Here is a 21,054-nt window from a genome sequence, read left to right as displayed (position 1 = left end):
GGGCCAGTCACTGCCTCTCAGCCTCAGAGGGAGGCAATGGTAAACCCCCTCTGAATACCGCTTGCCACGAAAACTCTATTCATGGGGTCGCCATAAGACGGGATCGACTTGAAGGCAGCCTATTTGCGTTTTCTCCTAAACACTACCCCAATAACAGTGCAGCCCTATTCGGAACGAAGTCCCACTTTACTCAGTGGGACTAGGGGCAGATAGGTAGAGGACTACGCCCATCTATTCAGAAAGAAACCCCACTGAGTCCAATGGGACTTGACTCCCATGAAACTGTGGACAGGATTGGAGCCTCGGGGTGCAATCCTAAACCCGTTTAGCTGGGGGAGCACATCCCACTGGACTCAGCGGGGGCTCCCGCAACAGCAGCTGTAACTCAACCAACTCCGGCCGGGCTTCCTGCAGCTCTTTTGCATTTCAAAGAAAGTTGAAGGAAGGCTGGAAAAGCACGGAAGGGCGGGGAGGCAAAAAACCCCGCCCGACTCCGCCTTGGATGCTTCTCATTGGCTCTCCCCTGCCGTCTATCAACTTTCCAGCCGGCCCTGCCTCTGGGTTGTAGTAGCAGCAGCAGCAGCAGGAGACTGCAGCCTCCTCTCCCCCCCACCCCAGTGCTGGGAAAGGCGAGGCGAGAGTCATGAATGTGTTGGCAACTTTCCTCCAGACGCGCGTTGCGCGGCGGGTCCTTGCGCTCTGGGATCACACGCAGAGGCGGGTGAGTGGGGATTGCAAGCCGAGCGAGAGGGGAGGGCGCCGGGCTGGCTGGCTGGCTGGCTGGGCTGTCCTCTCTCCCTTGTGCAAGCCTCTGGCCTGCTTTGGACGTGCCAGGAGGCGGCGGCGGCGGAGAGACGCCCGCCCGGCTACCCGCCAGACGCCGCCGGCCAGCTCCCGATGCCTTTTGCCATTTGCGGCAGGCATTCTCTTGCTCTCCCCGGCGCGCGCGCGCGTGTGTTCCGGGTCGTGGGGCTGGTTGTGTGCACGCGTCCTTTTTCTTTTGTGTCGGCTCCTGCTTTGCTGCTGCAGGAAGTGGGGAGGCCTCCTTCGCTTGCTTTCCTCCTCCTCCTCCTCTCTCTCTCTCTTTTTTGCTGTTGGCGTTCCTTCTGGAGGAAAAGGGAAAGAAAAGAACGGGCAGGGGCAGATGGGGATCGGATCGCCCAGCGCCCCATTGCAGAATCGGAGGCTTCCTCCAGGTCCCTAGCCTGTTCCTTGACCTCCACCGGCAGGCACCCGCCCCCCTTGGGTGGGCGGACGCTGTGCAGCTTTGTTGCTGCTGCTGCTGCCGAGTTGCCGGAGGCTGCTGTCGCTGCCCGCCACCCCCGATTAGACCCCCTTCCCCACACTTCTTAGCATCCTGTTGTTTTTGCGAGACCAGGATAGCTCAGCGGCAAAGCGCGTACTTTGCCAGCAGGAAACCCTAGGTTCAATCGCTGGCATCTCTCGATAGATGATGATGATTGATGATGGATGATGGAGGATGATGATTGGCCAAGTAACAGTGCTAAGGAAGGCATAAGAATATCAGAAGAGCCCTACGTTTTGGGGGGGGTGCAGCCAGGGAATGGGGGGTGGGGGAGAGAAAGCCTCCTCCCTGCACTCAGAACATCAGAAGAGCCCTGCTGGGTCAGGTCAGTAGCCCGTCTAGGCCAGCATCCTGTTCTCGCACTGGCCACCCAGATGCCTGTGGGAAGCCCACAAGCAGGATCTGAGTGCAATGGCACAGTCTCCACTTGTGGTTTCAAGCAGTTGGCATGCAGAGGCTCGCTGCCTCTGACAGCGAAGGGAGAACGTTAGCCGTCAGGGTTAGTAGCTGCTGATAGTGGTCTGACTCAGAATCGAGCGGCTTCTTCCTGTGTTCATTTTCATAAAGAGGAGCCGTAACTAGGAGGCAGAGGGCATGTGTTGCATGGAGAAGAACCCAGGTTCAGTCCCTGACATCACCAGTTAGAAAGCTGCCTGTCAGAGCAGACTATATTGGGCTAGATCAGGGATGGAGAACCTGTTGCCTTTCAAAGGTTTCCTGGGCTACAACTCCTATCATCCCTGACCATTGGCCATTCTGGCTGTGGCTTATGGGAGCTTATGGGAGCCCGAGAACATCTGGAGGATCACAGACTCCTCGCCTTGGACTAGATAGATGGACACACAGCCTGACCTGGCATATGACAACTTCCTGTGTTCTTCTGCTCTGTGCTTTCCTCTGCATGGAAGAAAGGGCACAAAAACAGTGTGGTCTGTAGCCTCTCAACCATCAGCTCTCTGGCTCGGCAGACTCTTACTTTGGATAGCATAATCCTCAGAGCCGCTAGGCTGGTGGGTACTAGGGACAGGGCTTCTTTTATGGTGGCCCCATACCTCTGGAACTCCCTCCCTGGGGAGATGCATAGGACCTTGTCCCTGCTGGTCTTTAAAAAGCAAAAAATTCTGTTGTTGTTATGTGCCTTCAAGTCGATTACGACTTATGGCGGCCCTATGAATCAGTGACCTCCAAGCCTTCGGGCTTTGGGCGGTATAAAAATTGAACAAAATAAATAAATAAAATAAGAGCATCTGTCATGAGCCACCCTGTTCGGATCTTGTAAGTTCAGGTCTGTGGCTTCCTTTATGGAATCAATCCATCTCTTGTTTGGCCTTCCTCTTTTTCTACTCCCTTCTGTTTTTCCCAGCATTATGTTCTTTTCTAGTGAATCATGTCTTCTCACGATATGTCCAAAGTATGATAACCTCAGTTTCATCATTTCAGCTTCTAGTGAGACTTCTGGTTTAATTTGTTCTAACACCCAATTATTTGTCTTTTTTGCGGTCCATGATATGCGCAAAGCTCTCTTCCAACACCACATTTCAAATGAGTTGATTTTTCTCTTATCCGCTTTTTTCACTGTCCAACTTTCACATCCATACATAGAGATCGGAAATACCACGGTCTGAATGATCCTGACTTTGGTGTTCAGTGATACATCTTTGCATTTGAGGACCTTTTCTAGTTCTCTCACAGCTGCCCTCCCCAGTCCTAGCCTTCTTCTGATTTCTTGACTGTTGTCTCCATTTTGGTTAATGATTGTGCCAAGGGATTGATAATCCTTGACAAGTTCAATGTCCTCATTGTCAACTTTAAAGTTACATAAATCTTCTGTTGTCATTATTTTAGTCTTTGAACTCTGAAGACACAATTATTCTGTGTTTGGCTGTGTTGTGTTTTACTTGGGGGAAAAAATCAGCAGCTGCCGCTGTTCTCTCTGTGTGTTTCCTCTACTTGGACTTTCATATAAGCATGGCTAAAAAATAATTTAAAAAAGTAAATAAATAAATCTAACCCTTGTGTCCTTATGCACAAATTCACTGACGGTAAGGCTATCGATGTCCGTCTCCAGGGTCAGAGGTGTATTGTTCTGAATACCAGTTGTTGGAAACTGGGGGGGGGAGTGTGCTTGCATTCAGGTCCTGCTGGCAGGCCTCCCATGATGGGCATCTGGTTGACCACAGTGAGAGCAGGATGCTGGACTAGATGGGCCACTGACCTGACCCAGCAGGCCTCTTCTTATGTCCTGAGTGCATGGAAGAGGCTTTCTCTCTTGTCTCCCCCCAATTCCCTGGCTGTACATCTAAAAATGCTTTGTGTGAATGAGACAAATACCTGTTTGGAAGTGTTGTTTTATCCCACTCCTTAGCATTGGCTGCATCCATCACAGAGATGTGAAATCATGGGGGGGAGGGGGATTCTTTTCCCCAGGCCTTCACACTGCAATACAAACCCAGGTTTTTTGTCATGTCTTGGGGAAAGGCTGTAGTTCAGTGGCAGAGCATCTGCCTTGCATACAAAAGGTCCCCAATTCACTCTCTGGCCTCTCCAGGTAGAGCTGGGAGAGGCTCCTGCCTGAAAACCTAGAGAGCTGCTGCCACTCCTTGTCAACAATACTGAGCTCAATGGACCAATGGTCTGACTCGAGATAAGGCAGCTTCAAGTCCTGATGATTTTCAGTGGAAGTTTGTTTCTTTGGATTGTGTCTAGATTTAAGTGTCTGAGAGTAAAATAATCACTTTGGTATGCTGAGTTTCCTTCTTATCTGTGGTTTTTGTCCATTGCTGAAAAAACAAGTGTCTTGTGGCACCTCTTGCAAAAGCTGATGCATTTATTATGGGGTAAACCAGCCTGCCCTAGCCTGGTGCCCTCTAAATGTTGTTGGACTCCAAGTCCCGTCAGCCCCAACCAGCATGCCCAGTGCTCAGGGATGATGGAAGCTGAAGTCCAGCAACATCCATAGGGCACCATGCTGGCTTTCCCTGCTCTATTCAGTTGTCCAAATCACGAGTCTCCCTCACGTGTCTAATCTAATTTGGCCCGTGCCATAGATTTGGAAAGTGAGATAAACAGAAATAACAGGGTTCAGTCAAGCTGAGAATGACTGCTAGGCTTGGGGAGTACTGCTTCCTTACTCATGAGAAACTCCATAGCTCTGAAATCCCTCTGGTGTCAGAGCCAGGGAGATGATGGGGGTGAGGGCAAGGATGGATAATAGAGAGGCACCTGTCCCCTGAGCATACGCCCATTACCCAGCCTCCAAGCACTCTGACCCTACAGAATCCCCACCAAGCACTGGTGAGCATCTGTGTGCTTGCAGCAGCTGCTTTCTGCTAATTTCCCCATCCACCTGTCAAATTTGGCCAGCAGGAGGTGGGAGAGCTAAAGATCTGGCCTGGCTTACAGTGTTAAAGGTGATCTCATAGGTCACCAAGTCCAATTTCCTGCTCAGTGTAGGAAATCTAGATTGAGAGCAGGTTTTGGAAACCTGTGGCCCTCCACATGTTCCTGAACTGAAACTCCCATCAGCCCCAGTCAGTATGGCTAATGGCTGGGGATGATGGGAGTTGTAGTCCAGCAACATCTGGAGGGCCAAAGGTTCCCCATCCCCCAAATATGGCTGCTCAGCTTCTGCTTGAAGACCCCCAGCAAGGGAGAGTCATTGTAATGGAAACTCTTATGAAGGTGCTTTCCATGAAGACCAGTTGTTTAAAGTGGACCACCCCCCAACATGTGTGTGACACGAGCTCATCGATTTAGAATTTGTTTGCACGGCTGATGGTGATGGTTGAGGTAACCCATCTGAAAGGCTGTTCCATTCTGGCTGGAAGAAGTGTCAAGCCATGTGAGAGCGAAAGGCTGCATCCAGTTCTGGTCTCCGCACTTCAAGAAGGATGCAGCCAAACTGGAACAGGTTCAGAGGAGGGCAACAAGGATGATCAGGGGACTGGAAACAAAGCCCTGTGAGGAGAGAGTGAAAGGACTGGTCATGTTTAGCCTGGAGAAGAGAAGACTGAGGGGAGATATGATAGCACTCTTCAAGTACATGAAAGGTTGTCACACAGAGGAGGGCCGGGATCTCTTCTCGATCGTCCCAGAGTGCAGGACACGGAATAATGGGCTCAAGTTGCAGGAAGCCAGATTTCAACAGGACATCAGGAAAAACTTCCTAACTGTTAGAGCCATATGACAATGGTACCAATTACCTAGAGAGGTATTGGGCTCTCTGACACTGGAGGCATTCAAGGGGTATCTGGACAGCCATCTCTCGGGAATGCTTTGATTTGGATTCCTGCATTGCACAGGGGGTTGGACTTGATGGCCTTATAGGCCCCTTCCAACTCTACTATTCTATGATTCTATGATTCTAAGAGCGATTTGATGTGCTGTTAAAAGTTGGCTTATTGGAGAGAATGCTTTTCCTCTCCATCCAGAGGGGCGATGATGTTTTAAGCTTGTTCTGATGAGCAAGTACTTCTTCAGGCAGCTTTTGGTGAAACACAGCTGGTGGATGAAGCCTAGGAAGTGAGGAAATGGGGGGAAATTTTGGCCTTTGTTTTCCAATGTGAGTGCCTTAGCTAGGAAATTATGTATTAATTTTGTATCCTGCCTTTCTTCTAAGGAACTCAAGGCAGCATACATGGTGTTGTCCCTCCCCTCCTCCCTACTTTATCTTCACAACAGTCCTGTAAGGTAGGTCGGGCTGAGTGGTAGTGACTGGCCTAATAGGAATATTTTTGCCTGCAGCCTCAGGCCTTCATTCTGGGTTGCTTCCGCGGCTTAGGACCATCAGGGTATGGTCTGAAGGCACTTTATGCCATCCCCTTGCTGATGCCAAGCAGATCTAGGTCTGGTCAGTGTCTGGATGGGTGGCTGGAAATTATATGTATACCACTTGTGGTTCCATGATGGAAGAAAAGTGGGATATAAATGTTAAAAATAAAAATGTGCAAATGTCTAGTACAGGTACAGCCTCAGAATAACCTCTTCCTGTCCCACTCTGGGTACTTTTTAGCAGAGAGCAGGTGGAAGATAGACTGGGATTCATTGACAGATCTCTGCGTAGTTATCCAACTAGACTAGACTCAGGAATTTAATCACAGCAGCTCTCTCAAGATATTCTTAAACAGGACATATCTATGTAGGAATGTTTCAATTGATTGATCTCTTGGGTTTATGCAATGTTGACTATGTGATTTGAATTGATTTTCTTACCGTAGGTAAGATATTGACCAAAATGTGAATACTGTATGCAACAGCCATTTTGAATTCCAATATGATGGCTCTGATTGCCACCTGCCGGGTCAGCATTGCACCTTTCCTCACACTAGTAGATCGTCTCTAACTGAAATTCATTGTTGGTACCTTTGGTAAAGATTTTCTAGAGACCTTGTTGGTCAAGTTCCCTGCTATAATCAAGGGTTGTAAATAGCCATTTACCTGATAGTCTACGGCAACTGAGAATTGCCTGGGGGCATTCAAAAAAGGAACCTGTCTAATCCTCTTTAAAAAATCCACAAATAACTGACATGAGGCTATTTTGTTTTTGGTGGAGTTATTTCCAATGTAGCACTAACTTTTAAGAGCCAGTGCCGTGGCTAGAGTGCTGGGAGACCAGGTCTGAAATCCCCGCTCAGCCATGAAACTCGCTGGGTGACTTTGGGCCAGTCGTAGCCTAACCTACTAGACAGGGTTGTTGTGAGGATAAGATGGGGAGAGGGAGGACCATGTACGCCACCTTCAGCTCTTTGGAGAAAAGGTGGCATATAAATGAAAATTAATTAAGTAAATAAAAAACACTAAAATGGGGGGGGGGAGGAAAGAGAGTAGGATCTAGGATGGATTCTATGTGGTGCCTAGTTGTTTTTTTTTCTGTGCTCATTGAAGCTTGTCTCTGCTTTTAAACTAGAAGGGTCCTGATGGGTGCTCACTCTTAATGAGAGATCCAGGACTGGGATTAACAGCCTTGCAGAGCTACTTGCATTTCCCTGAGCGGGTGGCTTTGGCCTGTCCTAGTCTCAGCATCAAAATCACTACCTGCATTAACTCCCTCCCAAAAAGGAAAGGAAAGAAGCTCTGGTAGGACTTGATTGGTGTCCTCTTGTTAGGGACCCTGTTTCTTTCTCAAACACCCCCCTGATACCCTCTCCTAGGCCTCCCGTTAATCAGTTGGGAGTGGGGGGAGGAGAGAGAGAGAGAGAGAACACTCTTGTATGACAATTAAATGTAACATCCATTCGTGAGCATTTGAAGTTTCCCACCTAAGGCTGCCAACCCCTTTCCCGACATAGGCTCCTATGCTTTTTAACATCTGGGCAAAATATGCAGCTTTCCCCCCATTTGTTGCATCTCTGCCAGGCGCCCACCTTTAGAGGTGTGGGGACCTTGAGCAGGGCAGCAGTTGTAACCCTGGTTTGCTTGGTTACGATACACTTGGATGACCCCAGAAGGCTATGAAATAACTTTTAGCATCAATATCCTCTCCTGATGTTTGTTTGTTCGTTCTTCTTTTGTCCCTCCCCTTTCCCCTTCCCTCTCCCTTTTTTTAGCTCAGCCGTCATGCTTTGCCCGGAGCACGTTGAAGAAGATGCCGCCACGGGAGCCTTCCGTTTCAGCTAAATCCACACTGCCGGAATGGCTGCTACAGAAGCCGCCTGCGCTGGGGATCAAGCTGGAGCCAAATCTCCGTTGGGAGAGGATGGTCGTCGCCGGCTGCTGGAGGAGAATGGGGCTGCTGACCGGCTCTCCGAGCAGAGCGATGCTTCTTTTGCCATGGCGGAGCCAAATCGCCCGCAGGCCCCTGCTGGGAAGCTGAAGAAGACGGCCTTTAAGCTCTTTGGCGGGAAGAGAAGCATCTGCACCCTGCCGAGCTTCTTTGGTGGGAAAAGCAAAGGCCCAGGAAAGGGCGTGCCAAAGAAGGGCCTGAGCAAGAGCAAGACGCACGATGGCATCAGCGACGTGGGGCATGAAGATGCCAACTCGGGGGCTCTCAGGAGCCCTTTGGACGGGGGGACAGACTTCCCTGCTCCCCAGCTGCCGAGTTCTCAGAGCGCTGTCTTGGGAGCGGATGCCGGCCTCGGGATCGGTTTTGCCCGGCAGACGACATCTCTGTCGGGAAGTCCCGAGGGCTTTGAGAAGAAGCCTGGCGGAGAGAAATCCTTGTTCATTCCCCGGTCGAAGAAAGGGCTCCGAGGGCTCTTCAACAGCATCCGGCGCCACAGAAAGAACAAAGGTGCTGAACCCGAGCGGACAGAGCTGCAAGAGTGGACTTTGAGGGATGCTGCGGCTGAAGAGGAGACCAGAGCGAATAAGCAGAGGGCCCCCGAAACTCAGCAGGCCTTGAAGGAGGGGAGTCAGAAAAGCGTGGTGCTTCTTCCGGAACGTGGGGAGCGTTTTCGTGATGATGCTTTGCCTGGAACAGCAGCTGGTCTTGATGAGTCAAGAGAGATGGGCCAACTGGTGACTGACAGAAGCAGCTTTGTTGGGGAGGCAGCCAGGGGAGTTGCGAGTGGCGAAGTCTCTCAGGATGTGGAGATGGACGCGGATGACGCCCTCTGTGCTAACTCTGTGTATGGTGAACTCCCCGATGCTCTCCAGCCAGAGGACCTAGACAACAGCCCTCCTTGCGTCCCATCTGGGGACCAACTCAGCTTGATGTTTGGGGATGTTACTTCCCTTAAAAGCTTTGATTCCCTAACCGGCTGCGGAGACATCATTGCTGAACCAGATATCGACAGCATCACTGAGAGCTCCACCTCTGCAGAGCGCAGCAGGGATGCTGCCAAGAGGAGTTCTTGCCTGGTTACTTATCAGGGGGGAGGGGAGGAAATGGCCATGCCTGATGAGATAGAGGAGTATCTCCAACAGGTGTGGGAAGGCTCAGTCAAAGCGAATGGTGCCTATGAAGCACACCTACCAGAGCTCATGACAAAATGTGAGCTTCAGGGTGTGAATGGTGGCAAGCCAGAAGCTCACCTCTATTCTGAAGGCAACAGGAGCGACATGGATCTCTTAACACCACACAGCGATCAACAGGAATCTGCTCCCAATAGTGACGAGGGCTATTATGACTCAACCACTCCAGGTCCTGACGATGAAGCTGGTGATGGGCTTGAAGAAATCAAGAAGGACCGCCTTCCAAGGGACAGCTACAGTGGCGATGCACTGTATGAATTCTATGAACCTGATGATGCACTCCTGAGTCCCTCTCAAGTAGATGAACCCTGGTTTGATAGGAGACAATCCCCTCCGGAGATCTTTTCCATGAGCCAGTTCTTGGACTTTGCTTCCCCTGGTGAGAAGGATTTGGTCCGGATAACGGGTCAGAAGAGCGAAGGAATGGAAACGGAGGAGGAAAGGCTGGCTGCCATTCAGAAGCAACTGCTCTATTGGGAGATGCAGAGGGAGTCAGCCTTGAAAGACTTAAATGTGCTCAGCAAAGGCCAGAATCCCAGGGAAAAGCTGCATACTGAATGTAACCTGAGAGCGGCCAATTTAATTGACAAGAGTCCGAGTTGCCTTGGCTGTGATCAAATTGCCCCTTGTGCTTTGAAAGGTGGCCTAAATGCTGGGATTCCTGCTGAAAAACAAGAATGGAAAGACTTCGAAGAGATGCTGTGCCCAGAAAAGCACTATAATGACAGTGGTGGCGGTCCTAAAGTGCAAAGCAGTTGCCTTATTCAGCTCATGGAGAACGGCTCTGGGCTGGATTCTAATTCGGAGAGCACAGTGCTTGAATCATATGCTTTAAGTGGCTTGGCCCGGGAAAAAACTGTGACTTTCCCTTTCTACAAAACTCGCAGCTGCCGCAGCTGTCCACACGATGAGCAACCCAGCCGAACTGAAGCTGACTTCAGAAAGCTACCCTACGTGGAAAGCGAAGGTGAACCAGAACAGGCCGTTAACTTCTCTCAAGCGCTGGTGGAGTTCACCAGCAGCGGGACTCTTTTCTCCAGCCTCTCTGAAAGCCTTGGGAGCTCTGATTCGGGGTCTGCATTCACTCAGAACCTCCCTGCCCTCCCGACAATGGTCACCTTTGACATTGTTGATGTGGAACAGGAAGGTGAAGGAGAGTGCGACCAGCATCTGGAGATGAACCCTGATGAGGATATCGCTGCATCCTTTGAGGCCTTTGACGATACTTACGTCCCTAAAGAATCCTTTGCCGAATGCGATGAGAGAATGTTTCCTGGGTATTTCCAGAGCCCTTTCCAAAGCTGTAACTGGGGCGTCGCTAGCCTTCCCCGTCGTCTTCGGCTTCAGGAGCTGAGCCCTCCTGCGCTGAAGCCTCTGTCCAGCTGCAGGAGAAGCCGGTCCCTTGACACAGAGAGTTTGGAGTTTGAGCTTGCAAGCTTGCATCTCTTCAAGAATGGCTTTAAACCGGTTGACCTTTGGTCTCAGTGGAGTGGCTGCAAAAAGGATCCCGCTTCTCCTGGGATGAATGCAGGCCAGAAAAATGCTCCAAGCTCTCCAGAAGAAAGGGAAGAAGGTGAAGCTGGTGTCCTTTCTTGGACTGAGGTGCAGCAGGATGTGTCGTACCGGGAGGAGTTTTCCTCTCAAGACTTGAAATCATGGGACTGTGATCTGAATGCCCCGGCCTTCCAGAGCACGTGGGGCACAGCGGACCAGCCTGGTGCAGAAGCACCTTTTGTGCAGAACTCTTCCAAGGAGCCTGGTGGGAAACCTCATCCTGATGGGGCCAGCTCTCCAATGGCGCCCAGACCAATGGACAGGCCATCCAACCTGCTTCTGCAGACTCCTGCTGTGCCTCAGGAGACATGTGCCTCTCACAGGCCTGGTGGGGACAATGTGGGTAAGAAACTTGCTTGGGTTCTTCCTTTGGGAGAGAAAGGGGCCGATATCCCTCCGAGCTCCACTTTTGCCTGTTCCCCCGACAAGCCAGCAATGTGCAAGCCTGCAGGTTCGATGCAAGGAACTTCACAGCAAGCAGTGCTAAGGCCTTTTGAGGGGTGAGGTTGAGCCTGGTGGGAGCTCCGACTCTCCGAACTGCTGAAAGGGAAAGCCCTGCATTGGAGAGGCTCTTCCCAGCTGTCGGAACACCTCTATGAATGTAACTGTAGCCAAATAGCTTGTGTCGAGAGGGTTAAAGGAGGATTAGGGTGGGTTTGGGTTCCCAGGGGCTGCGAGGAGACTTGAAATGTTGCAGGTGGTTAATTTAGAGCTGGGAGGGGTAACAAATTCTTGCGTGGGTGGTGGGGGAGGCAGACCGTGCCTGGCTGGGGACTTCTGTTGTCACTCATCGCCTGCTGATGGTGCTTCTCCTTGGATTAATACTGAATCCCACTTCCATAATGTGAACCACTGTTAATCCTGAATACAAAACAGTAGGAAGGGTGCCAGTCCCTTTGCTTGGAGATATTCAGAAAAGATTTAAGAGAGCTCCAGAATGTCCAGCTTGGCCTTTGGTTAAAAGGAGCAAAAAATAATTTCTTAAAACCAACTAGGTGGCCAAAGTTAAAGGTATTTTTTGGTGGGGGTTTTTTTGTAATGCAAGTGGGTGTAATAACTTTAAAAAAATGAAATGGTTTCCTGTGGTAAAAACCTATAAATGTTCCCTGTTTTAACAGCATGACCCTACTATGCATTTCTGCTTGGGAAGTGAACCCTGCTGAGTTCAATTGGGTTTCTTTTTAAGTAAGTGTGTATTGGATTGCCACCGTGTAGCACAGTCCTATGCAGGTGTACTCGAAAGTAAGTGCTAGCCTGTTCCAAGGGGGCTTGCTCTCTTAGGAAGTGGTTATGCAAGGGCAGCAGTCTGTATCAGTTGGCATTCTGAGGTCCAGCAGGGGAGAAGATCCATAAAGTAGGTTGCCTGCCAAGAGAATGGGTGGGAGTGGAAAAGCTGTTGCAAGAAGGGGTTTGGTATGTGATTAAAATGGGGTAAAGTGTGCCCAGGGGAGAAGTGGGAACTAAGAGGCCCTTTAAAAATTGGACATACTTTATGGATGGTGTGGGAAGGAAGTGACACCCAAGTGGTTGCAAAATTGCCAGCTTCAAGGAAACAAGTTGTGTGTGTGTCTTAAACAGCAGCAGCAGCAACTCTGCTTCAAACTGTGTCCCTAAGATTTGTATTCCATTATTTCCTTATGTCTAAATTTTGTTCAGTGGAATGTCTGATGAAACTAATTCTTCTCTGTGTCCCTGAAACACCATGAGCGCAGCTTCCAAAATGTTTTCCTCTGGAATACTTGGATTCAAATGGAAATCTTGGTGAATGTAGTTGCCATAATCTGGCTTAACTGACTTTAGTGAAAGGGTGTTTTTTAAATTTATTTTTAATAAGCTATATCAGGTGCAGGGAACCTTTGGCCCCCCAAATGCTGCTGAGCTGCAAATCCCACCAGCCCCAGCAAGCATCTAGAGGGCCAAAGGTTCCCCTCCACCGAAACTATATCAAAGATGGAGAACCTGTTGCCCGCCAGGTGTTGCTGGGCTCTGGCGCCAATCATCCCTGACAATTGGCCATGCTGACTGGGACTGATGGCACTTGGATATCTGGAGGGCCACAGGTTCCCTATCCCTGAATTACATGACGGGTTTATGCTTGTAGGGCTTATGTCCTGTTGCAAGGCTAATTGAGGTAGGAATGTAGGATAAAATGTTGCCTCTGTTGGGCATACTTTCCCTTTCTTCCGCACAAGTTTGGCCCAATAGATTTTGGTTCTTAGGGTGAAAAATCCAAATCCTACCCTTCCCATGCACATATACAAGTACTACTGTTGAATCAACTGGTAAAAGTTCTCCAGTGAAAACTCCACAGAAAGGAACAGGAGCTTGTGAAAGCATGGTGGAGCTGTCAACAGGCGATGTGTGCAGGGGGGCTTCGTGGAACCCCCAGGAATCAAACCTGTTTATCTCTCGCTCCGCCACGCTAATGGGATTCTGACATCCATCACCTGAGGTGGATAAGAAGGACCCTGTTGGATCAGATCAGGTGCCTGTCGAGTTTGGCTATGTGTTTATGGGGGCAGCCAAATGCTTCCAGGAAGCTCATAAGCAGGATGTGAAGACAACAGCCCTCCCCTGACCAAACTGCCACTGCCTTCAACCTAGACGTGAAACGCTCAGGCTGGTACTAGAGGAGTGTCCCCAGAAACAAGCAAAGCTACCTCTGATCTATCTAGCCCAGGTGTGGGGAACCTTTGGCCCTCCAGATGTTGCTGAACTACAACTCCCGTCATCCCCAGCAAGCATGGCCAATGGCAAGGGGTGATTGGAGTTATGGTTCAGCAGCATATGGAGGGTCAGGCCTGATCTAGCCCAATCCTGCCTACCGTTACCAGCAGCAGCTGTTCAGGGATTAGGAACATAAGAGGCACATCCCTTTGGGAAGCACATTCACCTGATTGTGCACAGAACATCTGTCAGACCTTTGCACTTAGTACCAGGGATGAATAAATCTGTCCATTCTGGTTTTCTCAGTTCTCATTTTTCCAGTCTGAAATTTGGTTCTCCACATTTCTGCAGCAATTTGCGAATTTCTATTTAAAAAATCCTCATGAAAATTCTTCAGCATTTTAGTGCAAATTTCTCCTAATAAAACACATTTTTGTATACAGTTTTGACTGATGTACACATTTTTGCAAGCAATGGCTTGTCATATAATGCATTTTTGTATGATATGTTCACTAATGTATCCATTTTATGCATACTTTCCCCATATATATTCATTTTTATAAACACAGTTTGCTTGGAGAACGGCATTGCAACATTCAGATAAGTGCGGATTTCGGAGGATGGCTGTATTTCGGTTCTCAGATTGCTTCGGAAAGTGTGAATTCGATAAATTCAGCTTTAAATGTGAACTGAATTGGCGTTGTCTCCCATCTCTATTCAGTATACATCGAGACACTGAGGGTGGGGTTTGCATGCACACTGCTGTCCCTCTATAGTTTTAACTTCCACGTGTTCATACGAACTCTGAAAGCTAGCTGCAAGGCAGTTGTGCTTTATTTTACTTCTGGGTTTCTCCAGTCCTGGAACTCCTTAAGGACACCTGAGCGCCAAGACTTCCACTTCAAGCTGTTGATTAGGCAAAGAATCCCTCGTGTGGGATGGAGTTTAAATATTTGTGTAAAGATAAGCATATATGCCAGATCTGCCATAAATGATTATTGGAGTGGCTGATAGAGGGAGACTGAACCAAATGCCCAGATCCTCAGATCTACCAGTGTTAGGATGGTGAGACTCTTTAGCTTTGATTTCAGGTCTGCATGACTCATTGAGCCATGTGCAGCCAGTTGGTCATGAATGGTGACCCACCAAGTACTTGATAAGCCTCCGTGGGTTGATATCTGTGTGGGGTTGCCCAAAATAAGAGGCACATAAAGTAGTTGCCTGGCCAGTGGGTTGCGTTTGGGCCAGTGGGTTGCAATTTAAGGGGGTCTGCCCCATTTTGTCTGTTTTGAATTGCTGCTGTTTATAAACTAGAACTATTAAGTATTAATGTTTGCATCATGGACAGGTTTTCACAGTGGCTTCTCCTGGCCATAGCTTCATGGTTTCTAGGTTGGTGGTGGCATGGTGATTTCCCCCCCCCCTTTTCCTTTTGAATATATCACCAAAGACATCTTATGAAGTTTCTTCTCAAACAGTGTAACTCTTCCTGACTTTTTTTTTGGGGGGGAGGGGAATAATGTGTATGTAAAAACAGAACTCAGTGCTAATAAGAATGTTTTATCTACAAATGTGCGTGTTAGCATTTTGGTTGTACATATTTAATGGAAAGATTTTTAAAAAGCAAACCATTTTATACTATTGTGTACAACAATTTGACTTCTGCCTTGGTAATTTGACCTGTTTCTAAAGGGTTTTCCAATTTTGGTAGACCTCTGTCTCTGCTTCTTTTTAAAATTACTTCTTTATCTGATTTGGTCTGTGGCTAAAAACAAAGATTTGGCACATGGAAGTGATGGGAGGACCATGGAGTTTCAGAACCATGAAAGGCTGGCTGCTAGTTCTTCTTACTGTTTCCCTGTGGTCTTGGCATTTTGATCCTTGGTCAGCAACGGAGCACCTGCTTTGCATGCAGGAAGTCCCAGGTTCAATTTCCGGCATCTCCAGGTAGGACTGGGGGAGATCTATGTATGAAACCATGAAGAGCTGCTTCCAGTCATTGTAGACAATACTCAGCTAGATGGTCCTTGGTCTGACCTAGCATAAGGCATATTCCCGACTTTAAAGATTTAGAACAAGGTTGGCTAACCTGTAGCCCTCCACATGCTGCTGGACTACACCTTCCATAATCCCTGACCTTTGGCCATGCTGGCAGGGGTGGGGGGTTGGGAGTCCAGCAACCCTTGACTCCTCACCCTTGACCTCAAAAGTAGGGAGGGTGGACCTCAATAGTAAAGCTAATTGTATGTTAGAACTGTTCTAGACATTGAATGCTGATTATGGGTCATGTCTTTTAATGTTTCCCCATATTATTATTATTTTAAAAACTCACTGCATGTAGAAAATTAGTATATCAGGGAGAAAGGTTGAGCATAGCCTTTTATGATGGCTAGTTCACTATAAAGAAAGCTTTTGAGATGGGGGACACTGTAAGCGGCGGTAACGCAGCTGAAGCTCTGCTCACGGCCGGAGTTCGATTCCAACGGAAGGAGGAAGTCGAATCTCCGGTAAAAGGGGCCGAGGTCCACTCAGCCTTCCATCCATCCGTGGTCCGTAAAATGAGTACCCGGCATATGCTGGGGGGTAAAGAAAGGCCGGGGACGGAACTGGCAATCCCACCCCATATATACGGTCTGCCTAGTAAACGTCGCAAGACGTCACCCTAAGAGTCGGAAACGACTCGCACTATAAGTGCGGGGACACCTTTGCCTTTATCCCTCCCCAGCTGTAGGCTAAAGTGGTCCAGCTTAGACTTGTACCAGCTTGTTTTGCCACCTTATTCTCTGTAATGTGTCAGATGGCTCTTGGAAAAGAAAGGAAAGGCCAGCCCAGCCGAGTCCCTGGCCACAACCCAGTGCATTGTCCATTATAGCTCCTTCAGCAATACTGTTGTGTCCTTAAGAATAGCACTGTTGTGTCAAGGAAAGTGTTCGATAGTCCAGCTAGCTAGTAGACAAAAGGTCTATACAATAGAAGCTTGCAAATTTGGCTGGGATCCAGAGAGGTGAAAGGTACCCATTGGAGGGTGATGTGTACAAAGATGGTGCCTTGCCTTCTTATTTTTAACAGAGCTGTCCCCCACTGCTGAAGAGGCAAGCCACTGTCTATGTTAAACAGCTCTCAGTTGGAACTGCTGCATGATGAACAATGAACAAAGGCTGATTGTTTGCAGAGTTTTCCGCTGTGCATGCCTGTAACTTCTGTTGACCCTGATCTGGCTCTTTTCTCCCCACCACCATACCTGACAAGAGGTCCAGGAGCTTCATGTGAGATTCCAGTAATACTTGATGTGCGATTGGTTTAGAGAGGACTTCTTTCCAGGGTTTGTAATCTTGGAGAGTTCCATTAAGAACTGGAATAGGCTAAATGCCCTCTTTGAGTGCCACCCCTAAAGCCATTGGGTCCAAGCTGAGGAATACTGGTCCCCACAAATCCTGTTGTAATGTACAAAGGTTGCAATGAAGCAACAAGTTCATGGTAAGTGGAGATGGCAATGGTACTGTAATTGCAAGAACAGGCACAATAACTTCATGTGCCTGTTATGTGCTCTAACCCATGCTGACTTCAGGTCTAGTTTGATTTAAGGCTGTTGGGGGCAGTTTTGTTCTTGGAATCCTTATAATCCACTAGCATGTGTTAAAATTGCAGAACCAGGGCAGATCCACACCATATATTTAAAGCACACACAACACACATTTAAAGCACATGACTTCCTCCAAATAATCATGGGAACTGTAGTTTGTTAAGGTTGCTGGGAATTTGTAGCTCTGTGAAGAGAAAACCACAGTTCCCAGGATTCTCAGGATCTCCTGCCAGTTCTGACATAGCTAAACTGTGTTAAGTGATCTTGCGAATGCACTCTTGCTTAAGAATTTAAGTGCTTTGCTGAGATCATATTGCAATACAGCACATTTATAAAAATGCCAGCAATCACAAGGCAATCGATGATTCAGTTCTTCCTTCTAGGAAAAAGTGGGCAGTTTTTGCAATGGAAGGAAGGAAGATGTCGAGTCTCCCCATGCTCTGCATTGGGACCGGTTCCTTTTAAAAACTTATTCAGAAGTGATCTGGAGTTAGGGGGCAAACAGTGAATTTGCTCATCATCCCATTTTGCCACAGCCATTACAGTTTTCACCAACAATGGATAATCCAGGTCAGATTACCAGGTGCTCCGCCAACACTGCATATGAATGTCTTTTTTTAATATGTGTGCATATAAGAAGTCCGACATTTATCTATTTTTGTATGGGTGTGTTTCTTTTTGCATTTTGTATACATTCATGGGGAAATCTTATGGGTTATTCTTTTAATGTATATTTTAAAGAAAACGTGCAGTTTACAGTTTTGAAGGGGGGAAGAGCAAAGGCTGCTGCTTACACGTGCAATGGAAAAGGGGGGATGTAACGTGTTACTTAATGGTGTCATGGAGGTCACTGGTGGACTCTGAACTGACAGCTGACTTGGAAGATTTCAAGTCCCCCTACCCTTTTCATTCACACCCCCTTGTTCTTGGCATAACTGTTTGTAACCCTTGTCAAGTGCTGTTTGAGGTGTTCTGTGTTGGGGGGAATCTTGATTTTTTCCTTTTGATTTGTGAACTGTGTCCTTGTAGGTTTTGTTGAGGAATATCTGATAAAACGTAGAACAGATGTGTCTTCCTTCCCCAAAGGGTAAGAGGGCTCGTACTAACTACAGGAAGAAAAAGCCAAATGCATTCCAATAGTTTGACTTTTTTTGGACATGTAAGTGAGGAGGTAACTGCAAAGTCCCAGCATGAACTTGTATCTGCTGTTACTGCTTCTGGCTACCCTTCTCTGCCTTTATTGCACCACCTAAAGCAGAGGTGGAGAATATTTGGCCCTCTAGATGTTACTGAACCATGCCACTGGCCATGCTTACTGGGGGTGATGGGAGTTGTAGTTCAGTAACATCTGGAGGGTCAAAGGTTTTCCACCTAAAGTTAGCACAGGAGGTGGCTAGAGCTCAGGCTTGTGGGATTTACTTGGTTTTTTTTACTAGAATTGTGAGATCCACCAAATGGAACCCAGGTGCCAAAGACATACACTGAGCCTGGGAATTTTGTTTTGAGGTCCAGAGCTGAATAGAGCTCACAGTCCTTCCTTCCATACAAAAAATGTACCCCTGGTTACTCAAGTTTTCTTACATTTCATCAATATCGCTTAGGATGGGGAGAAGAGCCATTTTGTTGCTGCTGTTCTTAAGCAATTGGGAGTCGACAGTCCTTGCTGGCCTACTGCAGACAACCCAGAGATCTCCCAATACAGCCAGATCTGCCTTCTGCCCACCCCAGGCATGCAAGTGTGCAATATAGGGTGGCTCAATATTCTGAGGATGGCAGAACATATTTAATAGCACCTTTACTGCCCTGAGAGAACACTACTGAGTCCTGCCAAGCAATTCTGATAAGCTGGTCCTGTTGGTTTTCAGCAAGAACTGGGGAAAACCTGACATGGATTGTTTTACAGCTGTGGTGGATTCATCTCCATGACGAAGATGGCTTTTGTAATGCTTGTGCAACAAGTAACACATATCCCTTTTTTGTAAAGTGAAGGATATAATTCCATAAAAACAAACATATCTACCTATAAAGGGAAGAGTGAGATTGAGAGTTGTTACACTTGCTGATGCAGCATGCTGATGAAGCTATCTGTACCTCCAGCTGTGAAGTCATACATCCGTCTTCACCTATCCAGTTCTTTTGTTTCTCAGATGCTTGGATAGTCCTGCACCCACTGAAGATGGGTGGAATAAAAGTGGGGTTCTAACTGCTTGGCCTTGCCTATTCCTGTCTTTGTGCACCTATTAATATTTACAGGGACATTTTTGAAGACAGCGATGCCTCGCCATTTTGCAGAGCATTTTCTAAGTATATGATTTTCATTGTATGTTTTCATATAGAACCCTCGCTGGGGTGTTTGTTCTCTCTCCCAGGGTTCCCAAGACACGTCTCATAAATTTCAAGTTTCCCTGCTTCAGTTTATCAAAAGTGAAATTGATGCACATTCACAACAATCTATGAAAGTGGCAGGGATTGGAAACAATTGTATTGAAAAATGCTGTCTCTCTAAGCTGTTTGTCTACCCCAAAGAGATTTGAAAAAAGGATATTGGCACATGTTCTGCAAAGCCATGAAGATAAGCTCCCTGTTTCAGAGGCAAAAAATAACTCGATAGCTTACTTGCAGAGTGCGTAGAAGATGCTCCTTTGGTTATTTTTTGAGATAAAATTTTTAAGAGCTGGTTTGCCATAGTGAATGGGGAACTCCATGGTTCATATCTCCTCTCTGCAACCAACTCAGTAGGTGGCTAAAGCTTAAGTTACTGTTTCAGCTGGTTCCTCATCTGTGATAGGGCGAGAAGAATTCTATCTTCCAGGGTTATTATACACAATCATTGTGTATAACAGAGAGCAGTTTTTCTTCCCATCACAGCACTGGTCTAGGAGAAGAGAAGCCAGTACTGTCATGAGGAGGAAAGCTGTCACTTAACCTCGTTAAATCTGTTTTTCCTGTTTCCTGAGTGTAAGACTTAACTGTGATGCTGTGCCAGAGGAAGATGAGGCACCTTTGCTAGGTAAACAGAGGGCAAGAGGAAGAGGCGCCTGATATTTGCAGAGGGCTGGTGAGCCACTGGGAGAGGCTTCATGGACATGAATGTTTCACACTCCTGTTGTAAAGGTTACTGACATAATGCATGTGAGATGCTTTGAATACTGCAGCACTACAGTCGCATAGTAAGTGTTCTTCCTAAGCCTTGCTAGGCTTAAACATTCCTTCATAGTACTAGTTGGGCTTGGTTTGGCTAATGGCAAATGTAGCTGTTTTGGTACAGGGTGTACATGTAAAGGCTGGAGAGGGAAGTGATTTCATGCACCTTAGTCCAGAGAAGAAGATGTACACACTGATCTCCTCCAAATCAGGAACCGCAGATGGAAAGCAAATGTAGATGTTCACCTGCACTTCTTTGCTTTCAGTAAGATGTCCACATTCTGGTGCAACTGCTACACATGATGAGCTGGAGTGGGGCAATTCTTTAGAGAAGGGAGGGGAAATCTGTGGCCCTCTCCATGTTTTTGGTTTTCAGCTCCCATCAGCCCTGCCAGCATGGCCAGTGGTGAGGGATGATGGGAGATGAAGTCCTGCAATATCTGGAGGGTCACAGGTTCCCACCCCGATACAGATATAAACCCTTTACCAAAGCATCTTCCACTATTCAAAGTGAATTTGAATACCCAGGAAGCATAGGTCCAAGCAACAATCTCCAAGTCATTTTACTTATTGCCCTGGAACTTTGAAACCATTCTTGCAGAAGGGGCAGTATGATTTTTCACTAGTAAGTGGTTTCAGGCTTTCTGCCTCTGTCTTGCACACTGCCAGATACTCAGTTCTGTTCTGCAGTTTGATTTAAACAAACTGGATTAGTTCTCACTCCACAATCCCAGTGGCTCCCTCTCCCCTCTACTAGTTTGTTTTTGCTCAAGTTTCATTAATGGTTGGTTTATTTTCATTTAAAAGTTTTTAATGTATTTTTCTGTGTTTTACAATGAATGTCCTCCTTGCTGAAGTCTAATGAATAAATCAGGATTTTAAGAGAGAT

General features: G+C 47.6%; 1 protein-coding gene across 1 annotated transcript; it reads left to right on the top strand.

The window, feature by feature from the left end:
- The first annotated feature begins 538 nt into the window (after positions 1-538).
- On the top strand, positions 539-21,033 carry AMER1 (APC membrane recruitment protein 1). Its single transcript, XM_061598507.1, has 2 exons — positions 539-721; positions 7,852-21,033. The coding sequence occupies exon 2, from the start codon at positions 7,937-7,939 to the stop codon at positions 11,273-11,275; it is 3,339 nt and encodes a 1,112-aa protein (XP_061454491.1). The 5' UTR covers positions 539-721; positions 7,852-7,936; the 3' UTR covers positions 11,276-21,033.
- The last annotated feature ends 21 nt before the right edge of the window (positions 21,034-21,054 follow it).

Source organism: Rhineura floridana, chromosome 16, assembly GCF_030035675.1.
Source record: "Rhineura floridana isolate rRhiFlo1 chromosome 16, rRhiFlo1.hap2, whole genome shotgun sequence".
Classification (NCBI taxonomy): Eukaryota; Metazoa; Chordata; class Lepidosauria; order Squamata; family Rhineuridae; genus Rhineura; species Rhineura floridana.
The sequence above is the reverse complement of the archived record's forward strand: the minus strand, read 5'-3'. Positions and strand labels throughout refer to the sequence as shown.